Source organism: Bufo bufo, chromosome 1 (genome assembly GCF_905171765.1).
Source record: "Bufo bufo chromosome 1, aBufBuf1.1, whole genome shotgun sequence".
Taxonomy (NCBI): Eukaryota; Metazoa; Chordata; class Amphibia; order Anura; family Bufonidae; genus Bufo; species Bufo bufo.
In genome coordinates, this window is record NC_053389.1 from 768,588,213 (window position 1) to 768,611,383 (window position 23,171).

Genomic DNA, 23,171 nt, shown 5'->3' on the forward strand with positions numbered 1-23,171 from the left:
GCTCACATAAATGCAAAGGCTTACACAAACGATGTAAACACTCCCCGTGTGTCACGCCCCGACCACAGGTTGAACAGACCTGAACTGAAATCATCATAGAAACCTATGATGCTGTGAGTTCAGATAAACCCGCAGTTGGGCCATGATACATCCAACTATAATACCTCCGCCACATGGAAGTCTGAATCAGGCCTAACAGATCAAGGTGTGCAAAGTTCATACATACTACAAGTGTCTACGTCGGCAAGAGCTTTCAAAGAAAAGCTAGGTAATGTTTGGCCTTCATCAATAAATGTGATAAAATACATAGTACAGCTACTATGCAATCAAACTGCATATAAAAATACAATGCAACATTTTAAAGGCTATGTACACCTTTGGAGGGAATAATTTTTTCAGGCTTTTATTAAAAATATTGAGCCGTTCTGTCACAAAGGGTTAGCTGTTTTTTATAGCTGTGTGACTGGTACTTTCAGATTCATTTTGTGCCCGGTCATCTAATGTCGGGCTTACTCATATGGGTAGGATATTCATATTCTCTTATCATTGATTTCCTCCATATTGGAGGATAACACTTAGATTTCATTTTAACATAGATTATTATGCGAATCACACTAATTTGGATAAAGACATTAAATAATTATACAGGTGTAATGACATTTATCCAAGTGTAGCGAAGGGAACCGTCCTTAGAGTCAGTATCCTATCCAAGACTGCCCTCTCCTCGTAACTCAGAAATAGACTAGACAAATACTAAGCCTATTATACATATCCACGCCCTCCAGATGACATCATAGGTAACGGGGTGGAGGTTTCAGAGAGGGACAGGTTAAAAACAGGTGTAGGGGACACTTGGGGGGACGGAGATATACGGACTCATACACGAACGGATACACGGACTCCTCAAGGAAACGACACACCGCCATCTTGCTTGCATTCATGAGGCCTATTAAAACCCAGATATCTGGTAAAGTATAATTCTCATTATCTATATGATTAATAGAAATTAACTGGCTTGATATTTAGTAATCCCTGCTTGATTGTGGATGTATAATGTTAAAGGTGCCACGTCAATATTAGTGCTATTCAGTAAAGGTGCATATTACGGAATACGACATCTAAATTTATATCAGAGGAAACGCTCTGACTGAAATCCATATTTCGGGAGTCAATATCAAGCCCGATAATTGCCGATACTATACTAACGGATATCTGAGATCGGTTTATAGATTGAGCAGAGCAAGTATTTGTGTACAATATCCTCCTCGAATTGTTGAAATATATGCGATTGTAATTGTATATATCTGCCCGTATTATGGGGTACTACATGCCCATACACTACATTTTATGGATGCCATCTTGTGGATAAATCTAGGTATTGCACGTTAGGATATATTATTGATTTTTGATGACAAAGTTTTTTTTGTTTTATATTCTAAATTTATGTAAATAATTTATATTTTGCATAAAGGCTGGTACACTGTTTTACTCATTGCACAACAAGATTACCTACCCTTGATCTCTTCATATTTTTGAGGTGTTTTAAATGTCCACCTCGTAGACCATATTTTCTTAGTAAAGCATTTTGCTTTATTAACCCTGACACTAATAAACCTGATCTTTAAACCACCAAGAGGTCAAACACTTATTTAAGCCACATTCTTATCAATAACATAAGAACTGAGCTATAATGACTGTTTATGATGTGAGAGAGCAGAGATGAGGAGTCTGTCTGCTCCCCAGATGATAGAAGACAGAAAATCCAAAGGGTGCTACTAGAGCTTGTCAGCCCTGTACAGAAAAAGGATGCCATCTTTTCAATAAAGGCCTATTCGAAAAATTATTTTTAGCTCAAAATAAGTACAATGCAATAATAAAAATAAAACAAAATTGCCCCTAAAAAGGTGTCCATGGCCTTTAAACACACAGCGCCTTCATGCAGTTTTGCATGAAACAGTGATTATAAGCCAAAATAGCCAAAAATATAAACTCTGTTAAAAGGCTCCATTTAAGTTGCAAACAAAATGTACTCTGCAGAAAACTAAGATGTGAGGAGTTCATACCTACCACGAGTACCATTTTTGCATGCAAATTATTTTAAAATTACAGATCTAATCAAATGTGGTAACGAATACAAGGAGAAGTTTTATGTACTCACCTGTAAAATCTCTTTCTCGCCAAGTTCTTTGGAGGACACAGGACTGTGGGTAGATCTGCTACCATTAGGAGGTGGACACTAAGCTAAAAGAGTGTTAGCTCCCCCTGCCAGGAGAGAGCTAACCAGTTTGTACACTAGTAATAGGAGCAGTAAAGAGGCTAAATAGAAAGAATCTATAGATGGGTCAAAACCTAGGAACTGACGACCTGTCAGGCAAAGGTAAAAACACCCAACAGAGAACAAATAATGCAAGAAAAGTGGGTGGGTGCTGTCTCTCAGGATGAACTTGGAGAGAAAGATATTTTACAGTTGAGCACACAAAGAAAAAATATCTCCTTTTCTTGCTCGTGTCATTGGGAGACACAGGAACGTTGGATTTTATAAAAAAAGAAGTCCATGGGGGAGGGAGAAAACAAGAGACCACTGGAGCCATGCCATTGGATGTCTAGAGCACTGTGGCCTGCAGCACCTTGAAATTAAGGACAACCCCGGAAAGCTCGCACAGCATCCAGTTTTTTTTTTCTGCTCCTGTGCAGGTGGTGTTCTCTGAATGAATGAATGAGAGCTGGAGAGGCGACAAAAGGACTGAAAACAGGGGCCCAAACTCTTGGGAGGAGAAGGGCACCTAGTCCTGTTCTGAGGTATACTAGTACCGTTTCTGCCAGTAACCTCAAATAGAATCTCATCCAATCTGGTGCCAAACAAACATGAACTCAAGAAGGGTAGCCCTGTAAGTGAACATTTTGAGGATGCTGGCACATAAGGTGGTAGCAGGCTGGGGTGGTGGGGGGCAGTTGTGAATAGGGTGACCCCATGACTGGTGGGTGACAGGGCAGCTAGACTGCCCTGTCCCACTTTGTCTTCTTGGGGGAGAGAACAGTAAGGGAGATTGACACCAAGATCAGAAAAGGCCATGTATAGCCTGGAGGTCTGCCTCCTAGGAACTCTAAGCTGAAACTGGTTAGTGCTCTCCTGGTAGGAGGGGTATAGCTGGCAGGGGGAGTTAACACCTTTTTGTCTTAGAGTCTGCCTCCTAGTGGCAGCAGCTATACCCACAGTCCTGTGTCCCCCAACGACACGAGTGAGAAATGATTGTTTATGGCAACAAGTGGGTAAAAATGTAATTTTTGATTGACATAAATGTGTTCCATTGGTCAGAACTATATTAGAAATTCTTCGCTAGTTAGCATGGGTATGGGTAGAGAAGCGGTCAGCAGATTTTTTGCTAAGGATCAATACAGACTGGATAGGGGCGATGTAAAGTGTATACCGTATTTTTCGCCCCATAAGACGCATAAATGGGGGGAAAATGCCCCTGCGTCTTATGGGGAAAATACTAATGAGCGCTTCCATTACAGAAGCGCTTATTAGTACCAGAGGACCGGGAAAAGGTGAAGGCTTCCTTGTCCTCAGCTGTGCAGTGGCTGCGAACAGCGTGAGGGCGCTCTGTGACCTCACGCTGTGCGCGCCGGTTTACATCACAGCCGGTGGCAAGATGAAGAGGACTGCACTGGAGGAAAGGAGCGGCGGCGTCCAGATCAGGAAAGGTAAGTGTTTTTTATTTTATTCCATATGAGGCTGATGGGGGCTGATATAACGTGGCTGAGGGCTGGTGAGAGGCAATGGGGGCTGATGTAACGCTGCTGGGGGATGGAGAGAGGCAATGGGGGCTGATATAACGCAGCTGGGGGCTGATGAGAGGCATATGGGGCTAAATCAGAGGCATGGGGCGCTTATCTGACGTCTGATTGCAGGTCATTCACATTGGGGTCTGAGCTGAGGTCTTATTGGGGTCTTATTAACATTGGGGGTCTTATTGGGGCTGGCTGTCAGCTTAGGTCTGATTAACATTGTCCTCCTCTAAAACCTAGGTGCATCTTATGGGCCAGTGCGTCTTATAGGACGAAAAATACATTTATTGATGTGTGTGTGGTTGTTACAGCTTATTTCATGATGCAATTCAGCCATATGTAAGCATCATAGAGTCAATAAACAGCCTGTCAAAAAGCAGAGGGGTAATTAGCTGAGGAACTATGCTCTCTAATTGATAGGCAAGGGTCATCTGAAGCCATACATAGATCATGATTCTCCTCTGTTCCCTGCATGCTGCCAGCTATACATCTGCTGGCCCATCTCTATTCATAACACAGGTAGAAGCAAAAGTTGCTATTCTATACAGTTCCCACTTCAGTTTAGATCCCAGCTTGGCTTTAAACTAAACCAAGATTGCCAGAGTTAGGACCATTAGTAGGAAGGATTTATCAGATACATTCTTGGATACTGAAGAGCATCCCTGCCGTCTAAAATATGTCCTTGAAAAGGGAAAGTATTAAAGCAAATATCCTGTGAAAATAGAAGATCCTCATGTACAAAACCTTGCTGTTCTAGATCAACAGCTAAATCCCATTCACTAGTCACGGTTTCTATAAGCCTCATTACATACTCATTTTCACCCCCCCCCCATCCTTTAAAATGCCTTAAAGCAGTGCAGAGGCTGCTGTAATCGCATTGCTTTATTAAGTAGCAAGTTCCCTCTACAGGCCACTTGTAACAGACAGTTTGGGTATGATATTCAAGTTATTTCAGATATATGTCCATTTCTTTATCTGCTCCTGCGGTTGACATCAGCAGGTAGGAGGTAAAGGGCTGCAATAATTCAAGTCTCCTCGTTCTCTGCTTCACATTGAAATAAATCGAGTGGCAATCAATCCAACATAAAGATGCAGAAGAAACAGGCTTAGTAAGAAAAGAGGGTTGTACCTTGAGGTATGTCACAGAGGGCAAACAGCCCAACTCTGATATCCCCATTTACCGTCCACTTCTGTGTTTCACAGTTTGGGTTACAGCTATGGTTCATGAATCGCGAGTAGTTCCCTTTAGGGCCGGCATCGATGATGCGATCCTGAAACGAAGCAATCACATTAAATATGTAATTAGGTAAGATTCGTACAAAGCTAGTGCCCATAAAGGCAGATACAGGTGCTCTGTGAGATACGTATTATGCACGCGTTCCTGGAATTAGTTCCAATTTAGTGGCTCCAAATCCTAAAGGGCGAGCCTCTCTCCAACTTGGGCAGCAAATATTTTTTTTTTCATCTGGATTTTTTTCTGCAAAGGTAAAGATGTTTTCACCTTTGTGACCGTCAACAAGTAGAAGTGGGTGACACCGTTCTCATGGGATCGTTTCAGTCGTAGTCTGCACTCCTCTTCATCGATCAGCTCCCCAACGTACTCGTTGACAAATTCGCCCTATAAACAAGTAAGAGATGAATAACCTCCATAGGTGATAGCAGTCTCTGACCACTTTCTCTTCACTTCTGGGAAATTGTACACTTTTCATAGTATACATTTTCAATATGCAATGATTAAAAGGGGTTTTCCTCACAATGAACATTTATTGCCTAAATATCAAGAACGTGGTGAGGAGGGGTTTGAATGGAGCAACACCAAACATATCAGCTTCATTCAATGTCTATGGGGATGACAGAAACAGTGGAGTGCAGTCCTGCACTGATTCAGTCAGCCCCATAGACAATAAATGGTGCGACAGGGTGCATGCATGTGTGAGCCCAACTCCATTCAAGCTCTTCAAACCATGTGGTGAGGTGCAATGGAGGAGCTGGGGACCCCTGTTTTCAGACAGGTCATTTGTGTGAAAACCATGGTGTACAATCCCAATAAGTATTATTGCTTCATTTCTTTTAACTATACCTTGCGGATATCTCTTTTGCACCTTAGACCCCAGCCTCTTTTGTCTGTACGGAAGATCTCAGTCTCTGGGTAGAGCCGTTTGGTAAAGCTCTGATTTTGACAGTATTCACCAGCAGGGCACACCTGAGGGTGACACTCGTACAGCAACATGCGGTTCAGGCACTGGGAGTCCAGGCCACAAGGGGCTTCATCAGTGGGACGACAATTACAACGAGGTATTTCAGAGACATCCGCCACCTGGATCTGAACTTTGCCCACAGGTTTATTGGCCTGTTAAAAAGGAATATTTAGAGACACAATATAAAAGACAGTAAGGCCTCTTGCAGACGAGCGTTCTTCCCGCAGCGAGTCCGCAATGCAGCTCCCGGCCTGAACTCCCTGCGCGTCCGGGGGTTACATAGCATTATATTGATTTATGATGCTATGTAACCCTTACAGTTCTGGAATGTATTGGATAACACTGGCAGCATTATGCCAGTGTTATCCAGGGTTACATAGCATCATAAATCAATATAATGCTATGCGAGTCCCGTCAGTGCTGGGAGGTCAGGCCGGGTGCTGCGATGCGGACTTGCTGCTGGAGGAACGCTCGTCTGCAAGGGGTCTAAGGCTGATACATTGTTTTACACACATGTTAAAGGGGTTTTCCGAGACTTAAAAACTGATGACATATCCTCTAGACAGGTCATCAGTATCTGATCGGTGAGGGTCCAACACCCAGAACCCCCACGATCAGCTGTTTGAGAAGAAAATGTCACTCACAGCTTTCCCTAGGTCAAGTGATGTCATGTTCATTGGTCACGTGGCCTAGACGCAGCTCAGCCCCATAGAAGTGAATGAGGCTGAGCTGCGATACCAAGCACAGCCACTAGACCATGCGCGGCACTGTGCTTGGTAAGCTGAGAGCTCACAGGAGCGCCGGTGTCTTCTCAGACAGCTGATTGGCAGGGCGCCCGGGTGTCGGACGTCCACTGATCACATACTGATGACCTATCCAGAGGATAGGTCATCAGTATTTAAAGGGGTTCTCTAGAAATGAAGAAAATGAAAATACTTAACTATTAATTATAAATATATTCCCAAATACCTTTCATTAGTTCTAATGACTCGTTTTTTCTGGCTGCAGTCCTATCAGTACACACAGAAAGTGTCCTAATCACACAGGATGACAAGTTACTTCCCAACACTGAGCTAAAGAGCTGCCTCATCCTCCTCTCTGCTCTGCTTGTCATGAATTACGATCTTCAACCATCTCCCTCTCTCTCCGCTGCTGTCTATGGCAAAGACCATAGACAGCAGCCGACAGAAAAAGAGACAGCACGTGCTGTCTCCTCATACAGCTGATTGGTGGGGGTGCCGGATGTCAGACCCCCGCCGATCTGATATTGATCACCTATCCTGAGGATATGTCATCAATATAGGAGAGCCCGGAGAATCCCTTTAAATCATCATGTCATATGATGTGAATGCCATAGGAAAAGAAATCCCAATGCAGAAATTGCCGTGTTTGCTCCCTTCCAATCATACGGAGATACTGTAGGGGGCCTCTGCTGCCAGACCCATCTTGAAGGAAAAAGGCGACCACAAATTTTAAGATCAGCAAATAGCAAATTCAAGCAGGCTTACAACGGCTTGTCCCATAATCAACACTTATCAACCTATTCACGGAAGAGATAAGTGTCCGATTGCTGGGGGTCCCACCTACGGAGATGGTCAGGTCTAGCATTTGACTATTTCCAGCAGTCCCAAAGAATGAATGGAGCATTCTTGTGATCAACAGGGGTCACAGAGGTCGGACTCCTACCGATCATCCTGTGGATATGGCACAACCTCTCTACTTTCTAGGGTTAGTGTTCCTTTAACCCCTTTCCAGACCTTCGCCGTACATGTACAGCGGAAGTCCGATCTCTAATGGAGCAGCGGGCCCCCATAGCCGGCGGGTTTCTGCCATTTCATACAGCAGACAACCTTGGGCTAATGTCTGCAATCAGCAGTAATGCCGATTGCATACTATTAACCTCTCAGATTCCACGGTCAAATGTGACCATAGCATCTGAGCGCGGAAAACGTGGCTTGGATTGCTCCCCTGTGCGGGGATCGGGGAAGCCATTAGTTATATCTGAAAGGCCTAGTCTCTGAAGAAATGTTGGTTTATTATAGTCATCTAGAGTGAAAAAAGGAGATTTTTGTATAACTTAACAGTAAAATCTCTTTCTCGCTCTTCATTGGGGACATAGAGACCGTGGGTATAGCTATGTCCTCTAGGAGGCGTTGACACTAGATAAAGCGGTTAGCTCCTCCCCTGGCAGCTATACCCCCTCCAGCCTGGAGAGAGCGCTTGACTTTGTGAGAAGCAGTAGGAGAAGCAAGTAAACCAACGAAAAAACATGGAACACCAACCATGCCAAAGACCCAACAGGGTTCTAACCAGCAACTGCCACACTGTGGTCGAACGACAATACTGGGTGGGTGCTGTGTCCCCCAATGAAGAGCGAGAAAGAGATTTTACTGGTAAGTTATACAAAAATCTCCTTTTCTCGCCCATATTCATTGGGGGACACAGGAACCGTGGGACATTCAAGAGCAGTCCACGGGAGGGAAAAACCACAGACCCATGGAAGCAAGCGTCCCTGCTGGTAGCTAAGAAACTGCCGCCTGCAAGACCTTGCGGGCTAAGCAGCGGCCGCCGATGCATAAGAATGCACCTGGAATTTTTTTTAAATGTGTGTAAGGAGGACCGGAAGCCTCGTTACACAACTGCGCAGCCGAGGCGCGATGCCTCAGAGCCCAAGAAGCGTCCACCGCTCAGGAGAGCGAGCCGTGACACTTAAGGGCGGAACGGTAAGGCATTTGCAGACCGAATCCATCGTGCAATTGCCCCTCGGAGGCCGCCAATCCTTTCTGTGGAACCTCCGGATGACAAAAAAGGGGGTTCCGTACGCCGGAAGGGACTGGAGGCTGCCAATAATGACGTAGCTACCTGCCTTAGGGCGTGAAGGAGAGGGACAGTGAAGGAAGGACAATTCCTACATTGAAGTGGAAGACAGAGACCACCTTCGGGAGAAAAAAGGAATGGCCCAGAGAACCGACTTATCCTTGTGTAGACCCAGGAAGGGTTCTCTGCAAGAGAGCACCCCCAACTCGAAACACCCATCTGATGGATGAGAGCCACAAGAAAAAAACTACCTTCTAGGACAGGAGCCGGAGAGAGATGTCTCCCCAAGGCCTCAAAGGGAGAAGACTGGAACGCTGAGAGAACTATATTCAGATCCCAAGGCGGTAAAGGACAGTACGGAGGAACCGTATGTGCCACTCCCTGAAAGAAGGTTTCCATGGGCACCAGGATAGGCCAGGCCGTCAACCAAGACCCTAAATGCCGATGTAAGACTGGACCCTAAAGGAAGGTCGTCTCTGAGTGGCAGTGACAAGAGACATCTCCTAGAAGGAGAACGAGATCGGCGTACCACGCGCAACAAGGCCAATCCGGAGCGACTAGGATTTGTCGGAATGCCCTCCATCTGATCCTCCGTAGAACCCTGGGTAGGAGAGAAGAAACACGTAAGGAGGGAGAAACTCCCGCCAAGGAGATGTCAGGGCATCCATGTCGTATGCTTCCGGAACTCCTGCTCGGGAGAGAAGGTGGGAAGCTTTCGTGTAGTATACCGTTAGCACACCCAGACCAATGGAAGGAGTCCCTATAGAAGGAGGGAGGTAGAGGGCGCCACAGCCCACCAGTTTGGACCGGAGCGTGCCTAGAATGGAAGGCCACTAAAAGAATACCCCGTGCAGATGCAGATGAGGGAAGGTAGTAACATAGGAACTACCAAGGCATGCGGGGTGTCTATGAATCATGATCCAGAGGAGGCAAGGGACAGGGGAAGAATAGGCTAGGTCCAAGCCCATTTCCCGTAGAGACTGGTGCTATACAGAAGTAGCCAAGGAATTCAGTTGTAGAAGAGTCCATGACCTGACGAAAAAACTAAACAGACAGACCCCAAGTATGTAGTGGTATGCAATACCGCTCCCACAGTAGTAGCCAGCGCTTGCCCCTTCAGAGCAAAAAACAGAGGGAGGCCTGAGACTATCCGTAGAAGCCACGTACCATACTGCCCGAGTTTAAGTAGAGCAACCTTAAGACATCTACCTGGAAAGGCGCTGAACGGGAGCAACTGCCAAGCTAGCGCCGGGGTAGGGCCCCTACCTGAGGGGATGTCCCACTGCAGCGACCACGAACTAAAGCATTAGCGAAAGGCTGCACCTGTGGAGGAAAAACACACTGTAGCTGCTACCAGAGTGCCAGCATAACCACTTTCCCAGAGAAGGAGGAGTGGTGGATAGAGAATACGGTCAGTGAAGCACTCGACTCGTTGGAACGTACTCACCAAATATGTGCAATGGTGTACGCACTACTACTGATGCGGACAATATCATGACCGACTGGAACAATGAAGACCCATGGAGATGGGAGTCTCCAGGACACAAGTGATGCTAGTAAACCCCCTAAGACACAGGAGTTATAATCATGGCCAAAACCAGTACCAAAAAGAACACACTGAGCATAGCCACCGTATCCACTGGCGGCACTCATATAGCACTAGAGTAAGAGTACCGGGCACCGTTGAATACCGACTGATGAATTGCCGTATCTGAAAATATTCAGTTATTCCCCCGCTAGTGATCACTTGCGAAAGGGAGCAAGGCAGGCAGGAATCACAGTGATGCTTAACACTCCGGCTATGGGAGGATAGCGCGACAGCTGGACCGTATCCAAAGGTGGTGCAATTACCCTACCTATGGAAGGTGGAATGCGTACAGAGTACTTAAGCCAGTGGTAGGGAAAATATCCCACCTATAAAGGAGGGTTAATGCCCACGGCGAGAACTAGTGCATATGGCGAGTCCTGTACCCAGTGGGAGTGCAATTAGCACCTAAGTAAGGGGGTAATGCATACAGCACACCTTGTAACCAGTGATAATGTCATCCTGCCACCTGTGGAAAGAGCTATTGAATACGGCAGGTACTGAACCCAGTGGAGATGCAATTCCACCACCTACAGAAGGGGGAATGTATACGTCCGGCACCGAACAAGTGTTATTGTACTTAGTCCACCTATGGCAGGGGACAATGTATAAGGTCAGTACTGTATCCCAAAGTAGTGCAATTACTCCGACTAAGGAAGACGGTAATGCCTACGACAAGTGCTGCTGGCCACCGTAGACGCAATCTTAGGAGATTGCTTCAGATTCATGTCAGGGTCTGAATCTCCCCCCCTCGGACAGACCCGCTCCTGTGAGAGATGGTGCGCCTGAGCGTGACCCGGGGAGGAGGTGCGGAGATGTTCGAGGAGAAGATGACCTGCTGTGGTCCGCTAGCGCGCAGGTCTGCCCTTCAGAATCTCGCCACTGGCAGATGCGGACTGCGCAGGAGGTGGCTTAGTAACCAAACTACCCAGGGGGTGGCATGGGAACATAGGTCCTGTATAAAATTGCGCCGGTTGAGAATCATCAACCAAACTACCCGGGAGGGTGGATTGGGAACAGGGGTCCTGTATAAAATTGCGCCGGTTGAGAATCATCAACCAAACTACCCGGGAGGGTGGATTGGGAACAGGGGTCCTGTATAAAATTGCGTCGGCAGAGAATGAGGAACCAAACGACCCCAGAGGGTGGATTGGGAAGTTCCAGTTGCCTCCCACTGTAATTGCGCAGGTGGGGAATCATCAACCAAACGACCCAGGAGGGTGGATTGGGAATCCAGAGGTTCTCCACTGAATTGCGCAGGTGGAGAATCATCAACCAAACGGCCCGGAGGACGGATTGGGATCCTGCAGTGGTCCTTCACTGGATTGCGCAGGTGGAGAATCATCAACCAAACGGCCCCGGAGGGCGGATTGGGATCCTGCAGTGGTCCTTCACTGGATTGCGCAGGTGGAGAATCATCAACCAAACGGCCCCGGAGGACGGATTGGGATCCTGCAGTGGTCCGTCACTGGATTGCGCAGGTGGAGAATCATCAACCAAAACGGCCCGGAGGACGGATTGGGATCCTGCAGTGGTCCGTCACTGGATTGCGCAGGTGGAGAATTATCAACCAAACGGCCCCGGAGGACGAATTGGGAATACTTCAACTGTCCTCCACGGGATTTACGAAGGTGGATAATTATAAACCAAACGGCCCTGGAGGGCGGATTGGGAATATGAGAGGTCCTCCCTATCCGAGATAGGACATGGCCCAGTGTGGTACCACACAGACAGGTTGGTCCCGCGGTAGTGAGGGCTGAGGAGGGGGACCCGTATGGCGCACATTTGTTTATTTTTTTTAAATACGATGCCGGCCTCAAGCGCACAAGAGGCAGGAAAGGGTTAAAATCCTCTGCATTACCAGCGTGCACAGGGGTGGATCCCCAGATATGCCGGCCTCAAGAGATGGCTGTGCATGAAAGGGTTAAGGCCATTTTTAGGACTGGGGCGGGCTCAGCATGCTTCTGGGGGAGAGGGAGCAGGGCGGGAAGAATTTGCGCCAGAGTGTGCCCCCCCCCCCCCCGCCCCAGGGGACGAAGTTTGCGGTGAACCGAGCCCTTGCGCACAGCCGATTAGGGCATTGCTAGCCCCTGCATCGGCCGGCCACAGAGACCAGGGCAGCATGAAAAACGGACGGGGACTGCACCCGCGGGCCGGGCGGACACCAGTGCGGGCTGGACAAACAACATCGCGGCCGGAACACCGAACGCATGGCAGTTAACCCCCTCCGGAGCGGCGCGCCCGGCGTCCGCTCCCGAAAGGGGTGGCAATGTGCTAGGTGCCGCTCAGGAAGATTCCTGTGGAGGTGGAAGCGGCGTCTCCATCCCGTGGGCAGGCGGACACAGCGCGGGTGGGCAAATAACATCGTGGCCGGCACCGGTGCGGTGCCGGCCGAATTGCATGGCGGTTAACCCCCTCCAGAGCGGCGCGCCCGGCGTCCGCTCCGAAAGGGGTGCATAATGGGGGAAGATGACGGCCCCAGGAAGAGATCGGGAGCCTTCTGAGCTCCCTTCTCAGCATGTTCCTGCAATTTTGAGAGCCGAAGCGCGATGCCCGTATTAACCCCTTATGTGCAGTTGTCCCGCCTGGAGGACAACAATGAGCACCTGTGCCAGGGGTTAGAACCAGAGGGGGAGTGAGGTGCTGGGCTTGCTAAAAAACCCTGTGCCTGTATAATCTATTGCCACCAAGAGGGAGGGAGGGAGGGAGGGAGAAGACCAGACGACCCAGGAGGGTTAACCCATGTCAGAATGGACATACTTACCTAGTCCCGTGTACTCGCCTCATCTTCTGACTTGCCGCCATCTTCACCCCTCCTCTGGTCCAGCAGGGTCACCCCTTCAGCTACTGGCACCGTAGTGGCAGGACGCTGGAAAAGGGGGGCTTGGATGGGTGACCTCTTGGCTGGCGGGATGCAGGGGAGCGAGGCTGCCCTGGTCCACCTTGTCTTCTGTGGGGGAGGCAGCAGTGCGGGTGATCGGCACTGGCGCAACTCGACCCCGGGAGAACAGGGAGGCGAGGCGTCCACTGTTGTCCCATCTGAAAAAGAAGGAAAAATAATAAACTAAAATAAAAAATCTTCAGGAGATCCCTGCAGAACAGGGAGGTCTTGCCTCCTATTGACACTAGAAAAAACTGAAGCTCTCTCTCCAGGCTGGAGGGGGTATAGCTGCCGGGGGAGGAGCTAACAGCTTTTACTAGTGTCAACGCCTCCTAGAGGACATAGCTATACCCACGGTTCCTGTGTCCCCCAATGAATATGGGCGAGAAAAAGTAAAACAAAAAAGTTTCCCCCATAATTAAAATAAAAAAAAAAGTTATTACCGCGTCCCAACAATGACGGTACCATTAAAATATAAAAATATTTATCCTACATAGCGAACAGCATAACTGAAAAAATAAATTCTAAATGGCCAATTCGCCATTTTTTTTGTCACTTCACCTCCCCATAAAATTTAATAAAAAGTCATACACACTCTTAAATGGTATCTATACACTACATCATATCCAATATTAAATGGTGCCGTTAGAGCGTACAACTTTTTTCGCGAAAAACAAGCCGCCAACAGGGCTATGTGAAAGGAAAAATAAAAAAGTTATGGCTCCGGGAAGGCAGGGAGTAAAAAATTTAAATGTAAAAACGGTAACATTGCAGGGCGCTGAAGGGGTTAATGTAATATAATGCTCACACTGGACTCGCACCTTTATGTGCTTGTAAGCAGGCGGTTTTCTGGAGTTGCGCTCTACCTCCAGAGCTTCCTTACTCTCTCGCTGTGCCTTCAACTCATGGAATCTTTTAGCAGCTTCTTCAAGAGCTAAAGAGAGAAAAGACAGAAATAAGGACGTGCAAATTACAAGGATGAGAGGACTTAAGTGTTGTGGACATGACAAACCAGCCTTGTGCTCACCTTTCTTGAAAGTTTTATTAACACTGGTCTGGCCTTCAGCAAAACTTTTATCCCCTTCTACGTAGGGAAAAACACGACCCCGGTGCACCCAGTAGTAATCAAGCGAGCCGAAGAAGAAAACCGGAAAGTCTCCAATGTCATGTTTCAGTTCCTGGATATTAAATGGGACAGACCTTGGATTGCAGATCTCCGCAGGCCACCATCTGGAAGTATCGGCGGTAAAGCAATTAACATTGTATGAAGGTCAATGGGTGTCACTCTAGTAGCCACTGTCATAGCACAGGCCCAAGCAAGCTCTGTGCAGACACCGAACCAGCAGCGCTTACTACACGTGAGCTCAGTGGTCTGCACATTTTCTTTGCAGCTTGTCAACAAATTAAAGAGGTTATCCCAAGAAAAATATTCTACAGTTGTCAAACCAGCCCCTGGATCTGAATATATTTTGTAATTGCATGTAATTAAAAGTTTCCTATAGTCGGTATTCAATAAAATCTATGTGTACAGCGCCACCTGCTGTTTGTTATTTTCCCAATTTCTCTGTCCAGCTTGTCGAGATGGACGCACATGCTCAGTTCCATCTTTCAACGGCCACCAGCTGTATTTACTGTGACAGTTACAGGGAGAGAGCTGCAGCAGAAAGGACATGCCCCATGAGCTGTGATAGGGAGAGATCTGAAGCATTAAAAGGGGTATTCCCATCACAGACAATAGGGGCATATCGCTAGGATATGCCCCCATTGTCTGATAGGCGCGAGTCCCACCTCTGGGACCCGCACCTACGCCAAGAACGGAGCAAAGAGAGCGGTGGCTGGAGGACCCCGGGTTTCCCAGGGTCGGGCCACCGCCAAGTGCTCTACCCATACAAGTGGCTATTTTCGGTGGCCCCATAGAAATGAATGGAGGGCGGCTGCGCATGGGCCCTCCACCACCTTTCCCCGATGCATTCTCGGTGTAGGTGCGGGTCCCAGAGGGCCTAGCGATATGCTGTCTGTGATGGGAAAACCCCAGCTTAAATTAAATCTGGCAGAGTAAACGGAGCAATGAATGTGGAGATCTCTGGATCCATGTGAGGTACAGGGCTGGTTCTGGCTTTGTTGGAAAGAGATTGACGTGGACTACATGATGTCTGATTTTCTTTTTTTATATTATTCATGGGATAACCCCTTTAAATCTCAGTACTTTCGAATAGTCATGTACTATGGAGAGCACTTACCTGTAGTTCCCTAGCTTAACCCATACGATCTGCTTGTAGTGCAGCTTCTTTCCGGTCCTGCAGTCGTTGCAGCTCCAGGACCCTTGTGGCATCTCTATGTTGAGGCAGGAGGGGTGAAAGGCGGCTGGACATGAATCACAGCACAGGAGTTTGCCGCCTCCTCGGATAAACAGACAACTTTATTAAGACCTCTGACTCAGGGCAATGGCAACTCTCTTGGTGTCGGGATAACTCAACCAACAAATGGGTTGCAAAGCAAAAGAAGATGATGAAATTTATCACTACGTGGGCAGATCTGAAAATCATGGCTGCCTTGTAGAGAACGTCTAAACTCTCCAAGGGTGTAGTGGATAGGGGTTCTTATTCCTCCTATACAGGCGTGTGGTCATAGCACGGGGGAGGGGTGGTAGTCTCACCGTCAAACATCATTTTACACCGGAATGCTAGATACAAATTTGCACTTAAGTCAAGTAACTCTGCAAGTAATTTGCACGACTTTAGTACTGATACCAAATAAGAGCAAATAGCTCCGTTAGTTGCTGTCGTGCTCATAAGCTGCTATTGGAATTTACATTGTACTCCATGTGCTCTAAATTCAGGTATATTAAGCTTTTATTAAAGGGGTTTTCGGGGAATTAAATGGCATGGGTCATCAATATCAGATCAGTGGGGGTGCAATTCCCGGCATCACCACTAGTCAGCTGTTTGAGGCCTTGGCGCTCGTACTCATGCTGCGACCTCTTCCCAGTATAGCAAGCACAACGTCATACATTGTATAGTGGTTGCGCTTGGTATTGCAGCGCTGTCCTTTTCACTTGAATGGGACAGAACTGCAGACAGGCCATGTGACGTCAACGGCCGAGGAAGACGCCGAAGCGCTAAGGCGTGTTCCAACAGCTAATCAGCAGGGATCCACACTGATCCGATACTGGTACCACTTGGAACCGAACCAGAGTTCGGGAAATGTTTTTTTTTTACAGTACAATTTATGAAGTTCGGTAAGCAATAACTTCCGCTCATCGAAGCCAATACATTCTAATACTGTACGGAGCTCCTGCTCTGTACAGTATTAGAACAAAGTTTTATGCGAATCGACTTCGGATGTTTCATCCGAAGTCGATTCGCTCATCCCTACTGATGACCTCTCCTGAGGATAAAACATCGACATAATCTATAACCTACTTGAGTTTTTATGCATATTTTATCTATACTGTAAAATGGTGTTAGAAGGTGGATCGGAGGAGGATTCAGCTACAAGCTCAAAAAAAGGCATGTCCGGACAGTTTTGTACAATGGATATATGGCGATGCCTTAAAGGGGTTGTGCTAAGTATGAACGTTATGCAATCTCAATAGGATAGGGCATAATAAACTGATCAGTGGGGGTCTGATCACTGGGACTCACCTTTCTGGATCCAGAATATATATATATATATATGTAGCTCTGTTCATTCTCTATGGGACGTCTGGAGACAGCAGAGAACAGCACTTAGCTATTGCCGACAGTCTCGTAGAGAATGAATGGAGCGGCAGGGAGCATGCGCAGCGTGTTGCTCCATCCAGAGGGGGACATGGTATCCCAGTTCTTGAGATCGGTGGGGGTCCCGTCGGTCCGACTCACACCAATCAGTTAATTATTCCCCATCTTGTGGCTAGATGATAGCTTTCAAGTTTCAGCCCCTTTATTGAGACTGCTGCATTGACAAATAGTCTAGAACAATCCAATCAAAAGGCAAAAACAAGGACACACACAATCATAATCACATGCCATAAACAGGAAACAAATTCAGAACTGGGAAAACACAAGTTAAAGAAACACAAAACCTAGAAATGGATGGTGTAAAACTGGAGATAAAAACGGCCAGGCCTACTGGTCAGTAAACAGCCCTGTAGAAATCCTGTGGATCCGTTCACTTTCAGAGTGAGGTCCAGACAAGAGGTGGGATTAACCATCTTCTGTCCTGCTGCAGCCAAAGAAGAGGAGGGAGGCCACTGCTGCAGCCAGAGAAGAGGAGGGAGGCCACTGCTGCAGCCAGAGAAGAGGAGGGAGGCCACTGCTGCAGCCAGAGAAGAGGAGGGAGGCCACTGCTGCAGCCAGAGAAGAGGAGGGAGGCCACTGCTGCAGCCAGAGAAGAGGAGGGAGGCCACTGCTGCAGCCAGAGAAGAGGAGGGAGGCCACTGCTGCAGCCAGAGAAGAGGAGGGAGGCCACTGCTGCAGCCAGAGAAGAGGAGGGAGGCCACTGCGGCAGCCAGAGAAGAGGAGGGAGGCCACTGCTGAAGCCAGAGAAGAGGAGGGAGGCCACTGCTGCAGCCAGAGAAGAGGAGGGAGGCCACTGCTGCAGCCAGAGAAGAGGAGGGAGGCCACTGCTGCAGCCAGAGAAGAGGAGGGAGGCCACTGCTGCAGCCAGAGAAGAGAGGCCACTGCTGCAGCCAGTTGTCTTACAGCCACACACAGGACAGTGAGGAGGAGAAGAGACATGGCTGAGTTCTGGGGATGCAGAAGACTTCTTTATAGATTTCTCAGTTTTAATTGTAATATGTGAGGAACAAAGGAGAGGAGATTGAAGGGGATGAGCTGCGAAAAATATTCAGCAGTTTTCAAACCAGCACCTGGATCTGAATACTTTTGCAATTGAACGTAATAAAAAAATTTAGTATAGCCACTAAGCTATTCAATAAAATGTATCTGTACAACGTGAACAGTTCCTTTCTTCTGCTGTAATAGGGAGAGATCTGCAGCAGAAAGGGCACACCCCCTGAGCTGTCAGCTTGATATAAATGTAGCAGAGCAATGAATGTGGAGATCTCTGGATCCATATGAGGTACAGGGCTGGTTCTAGCTTTGTTGGGGCTCATGCCCACAACCGTGTGCCCGCTGGGCCCGTACTGCGGCCTGCAAAATACGTGCCCCGGCCGTTATGGCACTGCATCATGGATGCGAACCCATTCACTTGGATGGGTCTGCAATCCAAAAGGTCGGTGCGGAACGGAGGCACGGAACCCCACAGAAGCCCTACGGAGTGCTTACGTGGGGTTTCTGTCCGTGCCTCCGCACAGCAAAGAAGTAGTGCATGCACTACTTTTTTGTGGTGCGGACCGAAGGATGCGGATCGTGGACCCCATTCAAGTGAATGGGTCCGCGATCCGCATGAGGCAGACCCACGGTCAGTGCCGTGCATTGTGGACTGCAATTTGCAGACCACAGCACAGGCCAGCCGGCCAGCACACAGTCGTGGGCATGAGCCCTTAGAAAGAGACTGTCATGTGCTATATCATGTCCGATTTTCATTACTCATGGGATAAGCCCTTAAAGGGTGAAGTGCGGTGAATTTTTACAACTTTTTTTGTGCATTTTCTATGTTTTGTGTTCCTTTAAGGCGATATGATGCCATGGTGAGATCTTAAAGAAGCACTCTGCAATGGATAACACCCCTCAGTTATAACAGACATAAAAATGGAGGCTCTTTGTGAATGCTGTTCAGCTTTCTGTCTATTTGTGTCTAAAGGTAAATTCGGAATGACGCTGGTCTCCAGTTCCCCAAGAGCAATGAATTGTGGGGCAGTAGATGATGGAGCTATTATGTCACACGTCTGACAGAGGTGGGGGCTACACTGCTGTCTGTTTCCAAGGGCAACCAGCAGAAGTCTGACAATAACTGTACTGTAAGATGGTCCCACCAGGCATCATATTGGAAGATTTCATTCTGCCCGGCAGCAGGCAGTCATCTTATGACCAGCGTTGGGTCGCCACACCACCACGTGAGGTCCCATCACCACCTCCCACCAAACAGAAAGAAATTCTATAGTAACTTTATGCCAACATCAAAACCCAGCCAAACGTATATTTCCTCTCAGCGCTCTAGGATGTTACAGGTTCTCCACCAGACGGGCCTTGTGATCCAGATTTCAGAGGAAATATAGAGAGACAAGCCATATAACAAACACAAGCCGGGTGCAGGGAGCGCAAGCGGAGGGCTGAAAATAATTGTGTCTGCAATGGGCCAGGGTGACTATACATGGAGGGGCATGGGGCATCTGTAAGAAGCCCATGCTTGTACTGTATGCAGATACCCCACACTCCATAGGTTTCTATATCATATTCTAACTAATCTATTCGGTCAACGCCCACAAGAACATATGACTGTATCCATGTACGGACCTATATACGGTCAGGAGTTATCTGCAACACTCACCTTACCAATTCCCTGCCGCTTTGTGGGTCATCCGGCTCCACCAATCAGCTGTTAACACAGACATGTGATCACTGCAGTCAACACCGCTAAGGTCATCACAGTGACCAGTGATTGGCTGCAGAGGTCACATGTCCGTGTCCACATGTCATTGCTGGAGCAGAAGACACAGGAAGCAGTGGGGTGACAGCAGAAGGGAATTGCTTAGTTAAGTGTTTTTAATTGGGTGACTTTACCGATACGTGCATGTAACCAAGCAAGAATATACATAGATATCCATATACATATCAACGCATATACTGCATGTACTGAGGTACGTATATATCAATGCATGTAAGCATGAATACATGTATGAAACCATGTACATACCTATGCATATATGTACTGATGTATGCATGCACACATTTTAAATGCACGTAAGAAGCATTAAAGGGGTATTCCGGTTACATTTAGTTATCCCCTATCCACAGGGCCCCCACCGATCACAAGAACGGGGGACCCATACCCCCTGCAGCCCCCACTAAATGAACAGAGGCCGGTCAGGCATGCTCCATTCTTTTCTATGGGAATTTCGGAGATAGCCGAGCACTGTACTCCGCTATCTTTCGTGCATGCGTGACTTGCCACTCCGTTCATTTGAGGGGGCTGCAGGGGGCATGAGGCTCCCGTTCTCGTGATCGGTGGGGGTCCCAGTGGTAGGACCCCACCGATCTAATAGTTACCCCTATCCCTTTCATCTTTGTATGAATCTATGTACATGCCTATGCATAGATGCACCAAAGTAATCACCCAATTATGTCCTACCAGTATATTTTTCACAAATGTGTCATTTATCTAACATTTCCATAATGTTTTTTTTTGCCTGGTAGATATTTTATGCTAAAGGTCAGATTTGTACCTATGAACCTGGCTGACCTGTTACATGTGCACTTGGCAGCTGAAGACATCTGTGTTGGTCCCATGTCAATATGTGTCCGCATTGCTGAGAAATATGAAGTTTTAATATAAGCAAATGAGCCTCTAGGAGCAACGGGGGCATTGCCGTTACATAGAGAGCCGAGCCATTGCTCCTAGAGGCTCATAAGTATATAGTAAAACATCATTTTTCTCAGTAATGCGGGCACATATGAACATGGGACCAACACAGATGCCTTCAGCTGCCAAGTGCACATGTAACAGGTCAGCCAGTGTCTTAGGTTGGGATGACAGATGCCCAACTGTAATGTGTAACAGGTGTAAGATCCGAGCAGACAGCCATCCTGTATGTGGCCTTGGTTTGCAGACCAGGGTTTCATAGGACCCCTAATCTCCGGATAGAGCCCCTCATCTACTTGAAAGAGTTTGTGTCATCTCATACATTGGGGGGCTTATATTAGCAATATTCCCCCAATGTCTGATAGGTGCGGGTCCCACCTCTGGGACCCACAACTATGTCTAATACGGAGCCTGCAAAGAGAGTTAGAACAGATTGCGCATGCTCGCCCTTCCTCCATTCATTTTAATGGAACTGGTGAAAATAACTGAGCGCTGGCACAGCTATTTCCTTCAGCCCCATAGAAGTTAATGGAGTGCTGGCAATACTTGCGCAGGGCACATCCTATTAATTTCTATGGGGCTTCCTTAAATAGCCAAGCGCTCCACTCATCTATTTTCGGCAATCCCACAGAAAGAACAGGAGGGCCGTCTGCATGGGCCGCTCTCCTTCTCTTTGCAGGCTCCGTTTTAGAGATAAGTGTGTGTCCCAGGGACCTGCACCTGTCAGACATTGGGGGCACATCTTAGCGATATGCCCCCCCCCCGTGTATTGAGATGAAACAACCCCTTTTTATCTTGTAGCTATGCCATAAATGTCCGAAGTAAGAACGCACTAGACTACGGGCCCTTTTTGTCCGGGCTGAGGATGGGCCGGCAAACGATAACTTTTGTGCACAAACGATTAAATTACCCCGATCGGCGGCACATTTACACTGCCAGATAAACGCTAACGAGCGTTCCTATGAGCGCTCATTAGCGATTATCTTTTAGATTCTCGGCCAGTGTAAAGGGCACTTAATACAGCCATCCTTTGCGTAATGATGTCAAATCTTACAGTAAGATTTACACACGTGTCCGGGTCAATAGATATGGATCAGGTAGAATTATTTTAAGCCCTTTAAAGCTGTTCAAAAACGCACACATAAAGAAAGGTAATAAAAAAAAAAAAAAAAAAAAAAAAAATCACATCCAAAACTTAACACCATTCATCACAACATCAAGTGGCGTGCAAAGCGGAAAGGCAGAGCGGGCACAGCCGAGCGCCAGGCAGGGATAGAGGCTTAATGGCTTTAGGATGATGAAATGCAGATAAGGGGTTTCAACAACGGGGGAAAAGCTATTTTACAGTTACCTTTCTCAGATTTCTTTAGGAAAGCTGGCGAGGAAGAAGGAATCATAGGTATTTTCATCAACTCTGCACGCTTTGAGTCATTCAGTAGATAGTGGGACTTAAAGGACATAGAACTGACCAGGGTATAATCCTGAACTATCAGCCCTATACAAAACAAACAGAGAGATGCGGTCAATGAAAGCACCCATGATTCCACAAGGATCAACACAAGGTGGGGTGGGGGGTGGAGGCTCAGGAGAGAGGGGGAAACAAAATGAACAAAATGAAAAAACAAAAAATAAAAAAAACAGACAATGAGCAAATGGAAAGAAAACATGACTCAAAAGAATGACAAAAGAAAATGATGACATCAGCAATATCGCGTGGCTCTAGATTAAAAGGTCAATTTTCCTATTTCCACAAAAAGCGCCACGCTTGTTCACGACTATGGTACTGCAGCTCAGGCATGGTCACCTGACTGTGGTACCAGACAGGGCCCGATGATAAAAAATGGCGCTGTTTCTGATGCTTGTACTCCTGGACAGCTCTTAACAATCCACCATTTCTGACTAGGGGTTTAAAGGAGGTTTTCAATTGCTAGGATACGCATGATTGGTGGGGGTCCAAACTCTGGGAGCCCCAGGATGCTGAGAATGCAGGGGTCACAGCGCCATGTTAGCCACGGGCCCCCTTCAGTGCATTCTCTGTACAGCGGGGACCTGGCCTGGAAGGAAACTACAGCCAAGTATTTTCTAAGCGAATCAGCGCTGCACCCCCTTCTTTCTCGGGATCGGTGGTGGTCCCAGATGTCAGACTCTTATGAATCAAAAATGTATAACATAACCCAGCAATATGCCATACTACGCACTTTACGAGATAGGAATAACTCCCCCTTTAAAGATATATACCTAGCTGGACATACTTAGAAGGTAAGCGTCATTCCTTCATGTCCACTCAGCTTCACCAAGTGCGCATGTCATTTCAATACAGGAACGAGAATACACATCTTCCTGTATTTCCATGGTTCTGCTCGGTTATGGAAGCAGAACAACAACAATAACAGAAGCGCCATTTCCGTCACATGACAGACCCCATACACCATAATGC

At 47.4% G+C, this 23,171-nt stretch overlaps 1 protein-coding gene across 4 annotated transcripts in view; it reads right to left on the minus strand.

Annotated features, from left to right (window-relative positions):
* The window catches only part of NSD3 (nuclear receptor binding SET domain protein 3), a 115,091-nt gene that overhangs the window by 11,422 nt on the left and 80,498 nt on the right, over positions 1 to 23,171 (minus strand). Inside the window, exons 14-20 of one of the 4 annotated variants that reach the window (XM_040414761.1) lie at positions 22,086 to 22,229; positions 15,511 to 15,667; positions 14,298 to 14,500; positions 14,092 to 14,204; positions 5,870 to 6,139; positions 5,291 to 5,407; positions 4,919 to 5,060 (exon numbers count right to left, since the gene is read on the minus strand). In XM_040414761.1, coding sequence (XP_040270695.1) covers positions 4,919 to 5,060; positions 5,291 to 5,407; positions 5,870 to 6,139; positions 14,092 to 14,204; positions 14,298 to 14,500; positions 15,511 to 15,667; positions 22,086 to 22,229 — 1,146 coding nt within the window. Of the gene's footprint in view, positions 1 to 4,918; positions 5,061 to 5,290; positions 5,408 to 5,869; positions 6,140 to 14,091; positions 14,205 to 14,297; positions 14,501 to 15,510; positions 15,671 to 22,085; positions 22,230 to 23,171 lie in introns of all 4 variants that reach the window. The other 3 variants (XM_040414760.1, XM_040414763.1, XM_040414762.1) reach the window with 3 other exon arrangements.